Below are 10,020 nucleotides of genomic sequence, written 5' to 3'. Positions count from 1 at the left end.
TGTTTCTGCTAGATAAAGTGAATTACACGAGGGCAGACAAACTTCCCCAGAGTTTCCTTCTTTTTAGGATAACCCAAACGTTGGCATCTATTTTTATTTCCCCCCCCAGCTGAGGCTCTTTGGAAAAAGAAAAAACCACTCACATTGCACTGCACCCAAGGCTGTTTAATCACAGAGATCACACCAGCTAGACAGTAATAGATCATTTTATCCCTTGCTGTTTCTAGGGATGCAAAGGAAAAGGAGCTCTGCTCCTTTAAGCTAGCAGAAAGCTTCTTTATATTCAGGTGGAGTCAAGCCTTCCTGGGCTATAAAGTTGCAGGGAGAGGCAGGGGCAGCAGCTGTTTTGCTTAGATCTTAGCAAGCCTCCAGTCTCATCATGGTAAGAGCATGCCTTGTATTTGTCTAAACTTAAAATATAGATTGTATATTTTCCAAGTGTTCTGAGCTAAACAGCTTGCTTGCTTTCTCTCTCCTTTCTCTTGGGGATGTTAATTCCAAACAGCTTTGTTTCATTGCTGATTACCTTATGGTTTATTGATTCAATGTTTGCTCCTTATAAGGGAAAAGTGAGGGACTTGGTTGGAGAAGAGCTATTTAAGTGGCCTCTTGCTGCTTTTTGTTCTGAGTTTGCAGTTCCTGAGGTGGGGTCTGTAGAGCTGCAAAGTTTCTGCCTCTTTAGTGCAAGTTGGGTTTACTTTTTTGGGGGCACCACTGTACCTCAGTACACAACTATGTGATAGACTAAAGCTTAAATTTTTGACACTACTAGTCCTTTTCCCAAAGTTTAACACTTCAACCCTTCCACTGCCACAGGGAACTAGTGCAACTTGCAGAGACCTTTAGGGTTTTTTTTCTTTAGGAGTGAGCTGCCATGTTGCCTTTGTCTGTTACAAACCCTTGGGATTAGATACTAAATGAATAAAGTCCCTCTTCCTTCTAGCTTTTTAATTTAATCTTTGTGTTAAAGAGTTTGCAGCTGTGAAACTAAAGTGGATTGATCTGGCTACTAAAAAACTGCAACCCTGAACAGTGCTGGCTGATCTAGCTGAAACTTTTTGTAAAGAATAATGCAACTGCCATATCATTGTGAATGCAAAAGACTAATTTGTTGAAGATCTGGTGGTGTCCCTTTGCATGTTGCAAATGGAAGAAAACTTCAAAGTAACTCCTAGCGAGCCAGCTTTTGAACTTTTCCTTTTATCTGCTGACTTCTTGAGTCTGTCTTGGCCATAAAACAGTTAAACATTTACATAGTATTTCCAATGGGAAAATCAGCTGGACAACAATAGGCTGCATATAGCCAGAGTCTGTAAAATGCAGTTCATCTTGATGCAAATGTTTGAGATCCCAGATCTCAAAAAACCTTCTGGCATATTTGAGAGGGAAAAAAAACCTGCAGAAAAAAGCTGTACTTTCTTCCTTCCAGCAGGCCCCTTTTTCTCTTTTTTTTTTTTTTTTTTTTTTTTCTTCCTCCCCTGTTCTCTGTGCTGAAAATACCAGTGCTCCCTTGAAGCAGGTGCTGTGACTAGAGAGCTGGGAGAGGATAGTGAGTGGAGCAGCTGCCCCAGCTAAGCACTGGTGAAACGGCTGTGGCACTGACCCTTGCAAGCTGTGGCAAGGAGCTATTGCAACCATCTTGCTGAGAGGGATGGGCAAATGGCAGTCAGCATTTCCCACATAGTGCAAATATCAACTCGGAGAGGGAGGACTTAAACACAGCCTCCACGCCCAGCAGAACTGGTGGTCTCAGCCCAGACCTGGATTAAGTGGTGTTTAGTCAGCTGTGGGTAAAGGAGTTGGTGTCCCTCTGTGGTACCAGGAGTATTCATCCAGCTGGTTTCTAGCTTCATGGTGGGTGACCTGGGCATGTGGTGGCCATTGGAGTTGTTTGAGGGCTGAGAAATGTCTTGGCACATCCATGCTTGGAGACCAAGAAGGGAATAGTTGCATTGTGTCCTTCTCATGGCTACTCCCACATGTGGTTAATGCCCAGGACTGTCTAGCATTGCTTAAGAGGGTAATGACTTTCAAGGGACAGAGTCCCTCTGGCAGCATAGTTATGCCTAGGGGCGTGCACACACAGTGTCCTCTCAGCCCTGAGACAGCTGGGCTGTCAGTGGCATTTGTTATGCTCTGCTCGGGGTGGGCTACTTGGAGCTCGGCTTACCTGTGGAGACCCCCAGCTCTGGGTGGGACTAGGTGGTGGTGCAAAAATGAGGTGAGAGCTGAACCAAGCTGCCCATTAATGCTACAAATGGGATCCACTGCACTGCTTATCATCCCCAGGTGGGATCACCAGCTCCCTTTCATAGTGATTCTTCTGGAAGCAGCACAGCCCCATGCCATGCATGGCAGTAATTGGAGTGTCTGCTTGGGAGCTGGGACATGAGCCTCTGTCATAGCTGCAGCAGTGCTTTGATCTTGGGGTGATGGAAACAGCAGAGATGCCAATTATCCAGGGAAGCATGCAACCATCAAAAGTCCCCAAAAGACGCCAGTACCTTCAATACTACCCTGGTGTTGGAGGCTACTGGAGGGTGACCTGGTTAAACCAGGACTCAGAGCCTCCCCCTCGGTGTGAGCCTGCCCTTGTTCTGGCCCCAGGCAACTGCTGGTTTTCTCCAGCCTTGTTTCCTGCTGCAACTCTCAGCTTTGCTGTGGTTTTCCCAAGCTTGGCTTCTCCCTGCTTGGTGCAGTGTTTGTGTTTTGGTTTTCTTTTTTGGTGTGTTTTTGGTGGTTTATACGTGCTGGGGTGTTTTTTCTGTGTGGTGCTTTTTTTTTTTTATTATTTTTCTATTCGTTGGGTGTTTTTTTTATCAAGGACCCTGGAGCTGTTGTCCCTGATGCCCCATTGCTCTGGGACCTGGGGAACTGACAGCTGCTCCACTCCATGGCAGAGCTGGTTGAGCGAGGGGGCAGTGCTGCTCAGCTACTTCCTGCCTCAGTGTGAAGCCCGTTGCCTCCTTCCTTCCTTCTCCCCTGGGCTGGGAGACTACTTCCTAGGGATGCTATGTGTGCAGCTCAGCTGTGTCCAGCTGCCCTGCAGATCGTGATTTGATCCTCACTCCAGCTCCCAGCGGTGGGTGGAAGCTGCCTGTTTCCCTAATCATCCACAGTAGCAAATGGCTCAAACAAGAACTGCGGGGGCTAGTGCTAAGTCACAGGATGTCTAAAAATCTCCTTAACAAGCCATTTCCCCTTCCAGAGGGAGTGCATTTCCATCCACATCGGGCAGGCTGGCGTGCAGATGGGCAATGCCTGCTGGGAGCTGTACTGCCTTGAGCATGGGATACAGGCGGATGGGACCATTCCTGGCCCCAAGCAGGTGAAACCGACAGAGCCAAAGCCTGAACAAGTGGATTCTTCTTTTGAGACCTTCTTCTGTGAGACAGCATCTGGCAAGCATGTGCCCCGGGCAGTGTTCATAGACTTGGAGCCCACTGTCATTGGTAATAGTAGGGTGGTTGTGTGTTGTATCTTTAACTGTGACTGCTGACCGTTCTTACTTCTTGCTGCTCGTATTGCCCAGCATCTCCCACTCTCTGCTCCAGTAAAATGTCTCCAGCCATCAGGAGACAGAGTTTGCATTTCTAAATGGACCTGGGAGTGACAAACCTATTACTCTTACTACACTGGCCTGTCTTCAGTTGATCTCTCCTTTTAGGAGACCTGCTGCCTTAAGCAGGATCTTCAGCAGGTGTAAAGTGGTGTGGGTTTATTAACCTCAGTGACTCTGGACTGAATTACATTTTTCTATGACCTGATGTGGCTCACCTGGTCTTAATGCTACCTGTGAAGCATCTTTGGGTGCTACACATCTCATGGTTCTGTGGAAACTGGGTGTCTTGCTACTGCAAACTTTTTACTTCCCCTTCCATCTTCTGTAGTGATCTCTGGGCATTTGACTCAATTGCGGCACTTGAATTTAGAGTACCTTCCTAGAAAACATTTTATTTCCCCCCCCGAGAACTGGTGGAAATGACCCCCAGCCACCTGCATCCATCTACCTGCTTCTGCCTTCTAGGCTTCCCCTGAGTGTTTGCTCCTATCTTACCATCTAGGATGTGTGACTTATTCCTTCCATTAAATGACATAATGTGGACTTGTTTTAGCTCCACTAAACTTTTCGGCATCTTATTAAGGCATTAAATTAGGAAGCCAGTGAGTGAGCCAGTAAATAAAGAATGTATCCAATATCGAGACAGAGTGGTTTTAAATAACCTCTGTAGGTGCCTACAACCTCACTGACTGCATGGAGCTCAGAGAAACAGCTCCTAATGCCCGTCTTCATAAGGTACCTGAAGCTGGGTCAGGTACATCTAGCAGACATGTCAACACTGGAGGCACTCTGTCTCCTCTCCCATTTGCAGTAGAGCGGATGATGGAGGTGGTGCTTCAGGCCACCTCAAAATGCTTTGCAACAAGCAGAAAAACAAGCTGCATGTAGTAACCACAATCCTACAATAATGTCAGAAGTGTAGGCAGTGTACTAACTCTAAGCCAAATTATGTTAGGATCCCAGGGTAGCTGCTGGGCAAAGATGGAGGACAAATTGAAGAATTAGCCTGGACAAGGTTATTCTTACCCCTTCCATTATTCCCAGTCTGAGCTAATCACACCACAACTGTCATTTCATGTGGGGTCCTGGTTGATTTGCTATGTGTTTTAATCTGTCATACTAATGTACTGTTAACTGTGTGCTGCTCTCCATGACCTCTCCTCCTTGTGTAGATGAGATCAGGACTGGGACCTACCATGCGCTCTTCCACCCAGAGCAGCTCATCAGTGGCAAAGAAGATGCTGCCAACAACTATGCCCGTGGCCACTACACCATCGGAAAGGAAATTATAGATACTGTCCTCAGCAGAATTCGTAAAATGGTAAGAAAAGACAATCTTCCCCTTAAAGTAACACACCATGGACAATGTAGTTATACTCTCGGTTTGGGCTAAAAGTCTTAAAGAAAAAAACCTTTTATGTGAGCTCTGAGGGTGGTGGCTGCTGCTTTGGTTAGGTTTGGGCCTCACTAAAATGAGGGGTCATCTGAACCTGTACATCTGTCCTAAAAGCAACTGTCTTTGCATATCATACTTGTATGAAGTGACACAATACTAGACTTCAGACAGAAGAGAAGGACTTTTGACCACAAGGAAGCCATACAATTGTGGATATTGATACTAAATGGACATTGGTAGCCAAGCTGGGAAGACCATACTCCACATTTGACAGGAGTGAAGAAAGATTGTAACAATGTATTTGGATGCCTGTCAGTGAAATGTTTTTGAGATGTCTCCTTGGGTTCTAGGACCCACATGCTATGTCCCATCACCTCTCAGGTGCTGAGATAAGCATTGAGCTGATAATGGGGCAATTTGCCAAGAGTTTCCATCTGACCATATAGAGCTACCTATAGTACCTCTAGGGAATGCTGCAATTAACATGTGTATGCTGAATATGCTCAGTAGGGTGATATACTGAGTGAATCCACTGTAGGGATTGGGTGCACACTGGCCAGTAAGCAAGCAGAATTTATTGCTGCATTGTTTGGGATGGCGATTCTAGTCCTTAAGAGAGCAGTAAATATACATTATTCTGCTGCAGGCTGACCAGTGCAGTGGCCTCCAAGGATTCCTGGTCTTCCACAGCTTTGGGGGAGGCACAGGCTCTGGGTTCACCTCCCTTCTCATGGAACGGCTCTCTGTGGAGTACAGCAAGAAGTCCAAGCTGGAGTTCTCTGTGTACCCAGCCCCACAGGTCTCCACAGCAGTGGTGGAGCCCTACAACTCTATCCTCACCACCCACACTACCCTGGAGCACTCGGACTGCTCCTTCATGGTGGACAACGAAGCCATCTATGACATCTGCAACCGCAACCTGGACATTGAGCGTCCCACCTACACCAACCTCAACAGGCTGATTGGGCAGATAGTCTCGTCAGTCACTGCCTCCTTGAGATTCAATGGTGCTCTGAATGTTGACCTGATTGAATTCCAGACCAACCTGGTGCCCTACCCACGGATACACTTCCCGCTCACAACCTATGCACCCATCATCTCTGCAGAGAAAGCCTACCATGAGCAGCTGTCTGTGCCGGAGATCACCAATGCTTGCTTTGAGTTCTCCAACCAGATGGTGAAATGTGACCCACGCCGTGGCAAGTACATGGCGTGCTGCCTGCTGTACCGAGGTGACGTGGTGCCCAAGGATGTGAATGCAGCCATTGCAGCCATTAAAACACGCCGGTCGATCCAGTTTGTGGACTGGTGCCCCACAGGCTTTAAGGTGGGTATCAACTACCAGCCTCCCACGGTGGTGCCTGGGGGAGACCTGGCCAAGGTGCAGCGGGCTGTGTGCATGCTGAGCAACACCACGGCCATTGCGGAGGCATGGGCCCGTCTGGACCACAAGTTTGACCTGATGTATGCCAAGCGAGCCTTTGTGCACTGGTATGTGGGGGAGGGCATGGAGGAGGGGGAGTTTTCAGAGGCCAGAGAGGACCTGGCTGCCCTGGAGAAGGATTATGAGGAGGTTGGAAGGGACTCTGCAGATGGAGAAGATGAGGCTGATGAGGATGAGTACTAATGAACTGCAGCCTGTTCTTAATGAAGTCAGTCCTCTGTCATAAGGCTAAATTGGTTCTGAGTGCCTGGAGGTGCTAAAGGGTTGTCCTGAACAGCAATGCTACTGTTTGACGTATTATACCTTTTCTGCTTGCATAGTTTATGCGCTCATAGTGCACTTCCGTAGCATGGGTGTCTTGAGCTTTATCACACTGCTGTTTATTGATGAGTGAAGCTGAATAGGTGCCTGACTTAGTGTTGGGGACGCATCCTGCCTAGGCAGAGGATCTGGATTTCTAATCCAGGGGAATGTTGCAAGCTGCCTGCTTTGGCTAAAATGGCAAACTCTTGCTCTAGCTTTTACTGTAAAAGCACCTTTTAATTAGAAATGCACCTGTATACTTCTATGCAACTGTCTTTTTTTTTTTTTATTTGAATAAAGATTTTTTTCTCTGAGTTCTTTGGACTTAATGAAGATTTATTCTGTGGGGAGGTCCCTTCTGCGTGGATGTTGTCCTGGGGAGAACAGCAAATGCTGATAAGAGTGTGCTCTGGGCAGGTCATCTGTGAGGATCATCAACAATAATTATTGCTGTGAGGCAAGTGTCTTATATCCTGCAGGGACTTGTCTGTCTGGAGCTGGATGCTGTTCTTCTTGCCACCAAGAGCAGCTTGGAGGAAGCATGTCTGGGAGAACAGGGAACCCCCAGTTTGACCAGTGCCATTACAGGGAGTGGCACCTGGGCAAAAAGTACTTTTCTGGTGGGGCTTTACCTCACCATCTTTGGTAAAGCCTGTTGGTTGCCTGAGCAAGTACTGGCTGGTGGAGCAGTGCTGTAGCTGTAGACTGGGGTCTTGCTCAGGGGTTGGTGCAAGCATGAACTCAGTCCTGTGCACCTGGGGTTGGAGTTTGCCCTGAGGAGGTGTGCCAGGCCAATGTGATGGAGTGACTCAGGAGGAAAAGCAATGAAAAGCCTCTGATAAGATATAGAGAAGGAGTGTTCATAAGCCTGTGGGGTAGGAGAATGGCTGGCTCCATGCTGCATGGAGTTATACACCATATTTGTTTGTTGTATACCCACTCCTCATTTTAATGCTGGGTTCTGTCTCAAAGTGAAGTCAGTCTCCCTCTGCCCCAGACCTCCTCCATACCCTGTAGCTACAGCTGCCCTCTGTCCTAATGGGGATGTGATTCTGGAGATGTTCCCAAAGTGATGCACTGGCAGGTACAGCCAGGGATGGTTAGAAGGATGGAGATGTGTTGCTGCCTCCTATAATTGGGAGGTGGAAAGAGTCCAGAGTTCATTGTTAGCTGCAGTTAGCCTAAAAAACCAGGGTGCTGGGAGCATGAATAGACAGTAGATGGGTCCTCCCATCTACTGTTGGGCTGAAGCCTCCTCTGTGCTCAACTCGCTGCTATGAAATTACCTCGGTGAAAACATTAGGTATGGCCCACTGCTCTTGGGGAGGGTCATGATCCTGAGGGCTACCACCTTTCCCTGGTGGCTCTATTTCCCACAGCCAGCTAAGGCTGGAAGCCACTGGTCCAATCCCCCAAAAATGTGAGTGACAACAGCCTTGGGTGGACACAAAGCAAGCATCACTCCTGCTTGGAGCCACAAGCTGACCCAGTATAGCTGAGCAAGACAGGAGTACAGCCACATGCTCCTGCAGCTTGGAAAGCAATCAGCACAGCACCAGGGCTGATGTAATTGGAGCAGTTGTTTATTACTGCAATCAATTACTCCAGTATGTCTGTCTGCACAGACCCACTCCTGCCCTCCTATGAATGCAGTAAGAGAGGGAAGGAAAGGATTTTCCTTGGTGAGGGATCAATCCTGTGGCTTTCGGGGAGTCAGCATCTCTGGCTCAATGGCCATAGGCAATGCTTTATCAACTTAATGAGTGGTGGATTGTACAGACCCACACCGAAGAGCAGCACACACTTCATTGCACAGCTTCAGCTTTATTTTCTCTACCTGTGTGCTGGAATAGCCAAGCTGGTCATAAAAAACCCCACTCTCCTATGAACAGCAACCATGGAGCAGCCTGCGGGATCTGCTTCCGGCACATTGCTCCAGCCCATTTTCTATTGTTAATTACTGCTGGGGCAATAGGGGTAGATCACAGGCAATGGGGCAGAGTGGTTCATCATTAGACTAGACTATTTCAGTTGGAAGGGACCTACAATTATGATCTAGTCCAAGTGCCTGACCACTTCAGGGCTGACAGAGTTAAAGAAAATTAAGGGCATTTTCCAAATGCCTCTTAAACACTGGCAGGCTTCAGGCATCGACCACTTCCCTAGGAAGCCTGTTCTAGTGTTTGACCACCCTTATGATAAAGAAATGCTTTCTAATGTACAGTTTAAACCTCCCCTGGTGCAGATTTGAACCATTCCCACATGTCCTGTCACTGGACACCACAGAGATCAGCACCTCCCTTCTGCTTCACCTCCTCAGGAAGCTGTAGAGAGCAATTAGGTCACCCTGCAGCCTCCTCTTCTCCAAATGAGACAAACTAGATAACTGCCCTGCAGGGAGGAGGCTCAAGGTACACATAGAGCTCTGCCAGAGACTTCTTATAGGGTGTCAGGCAAGTTCCCTCTTCTTCAGTGCTGTTAATCCCAGATCCAGCAGCAACTGCTGCCTCTTGCTTCCATTCCATGGCATGATGCAAGCTGAGAGCTGTGTCAGGAGCAGGTGTGGAGCTCTGCATGGGGCCAGTGGTGATGAGGCTGCTTAGGCTGGGTTGGTCTTCAGCATAGGGTGACACAGTCTTCAGCTGGCTGGGGTACAAACTGCCTCACTCCATCATCGCTTCTGGGTTCAGCTTGTGGCCATCGCACACAGATATGACAGAAAGGAACTTGCTGCCATTGCAAATTGATGAGCCTGAAGCTCAGGAACATTCACAAAAATGCCCTGATGGAGCTGCAAGGCTGTCAAAGCACTGGGCAGGACTGTGCTTTGGCCGCAGAGAAGCACGTGTCCCCAAGAGACCAACAGCCAGACTTTTCCTCCACTCCCAGCACCGGTAAGAGCTGCGCACCAGGCTCTTGCCATACAGCTCTGCATTCAAGAGCTATCAAGCACACCAGAAGATTTAAAATGAGAAGAAAAAAAAATGAAAATAGTACTTTTAGGAAGCAGGAGGCTGACTCTCCAGGAATGCAGAGTATTCAACAGATCCATAGAGTTTAAGCTTTTCCAGTACCATAAAATTAAATGGTCTAGATGCAACCTCAGGCCATCAAACATGGTACAGCTACTCTGGCTGCCATGCCTTCCTCCTGCAGCATTCAGTTTATGGGTAGTGAGATGACCTGCCTTGCCAATGGACCACAAGGAAAACAGACCATGTACTCCAAAACAGGACCCCTATCCAAGGGCATCTATACTGAGGAGAAGAAAAGTGCTCCCACCAAAAAAAAAAATTAAAAAAAAAATAAAAAAAT

At 47.7% G+C, this 10,020-nt stretch overlaps 1 protein-coding gene across 1 annotated transcript; it reads left to right on the top strand.

Moving 5' to 3' along the window:
• The first annotated feature begins 318 nt into the window (after positions 1 to 318).
• Positions 319 to 6,940, top strand: LOC102058415 (tubulin alpha-3 chain). The gene is made up of 4 exons (XM_005435443.3): positions 319 to 382; positions 3,209 to 3,452; positions 4,735 to 4,883; positions 5,605 to 6,940. Exons 1-4 carry the CDS (start codon positions 380 to 382, stop codon positions 6,583 to 6,585), a joined length of 1,377 nt encoding a protein of 458 aa, XP_005435500.2. The 5' UTR covers positions 319 to 379; the 3' UTR covers positions 6,586 to 6,940.
• The last annotated feature ends 3,080 nt before the right edge of the window (positions 6,941 to 10,020 follow it).

Source organism: Falco cherrug, chromosome 5 (genome assembly GCF_023634085.1).
Source record: "Falco cherrug isolate bFalChe1 chromosome 5, bFalChe1.pri, whole genome shotgun sequence".
Taxonomy (NCBI): Eukaryota; Metazoa; Chordata; class Aves; order Falconiformes; family Falconidae; genus Falco; species Falco cherrug.
Note: the sequence above shows the minus strand (reverse complement) of the source record. Positions and strands in the feature narration are given on the sequence as shown.

Bases quoted from the DNA above. Each gene is read 5' to 3' on its own strand.
- LOC102058415 (XM_005435443.3), top strand. The intron at 3,453-4,734 runs GTAATAGTAGGG...CTCCTTGTGTAG, and splicing joins CTTGGAGCCCACTGTCATTG to ATGAGATCAGGACTGGGACC. The intron at 4,884-5,604 runs GTAAGAAAAGAC...ATTCTGCTGCAG, and splicing joins TCAGCAGAATTCGTAAAATG to GCTGACCAGTGCAGTGGCCT.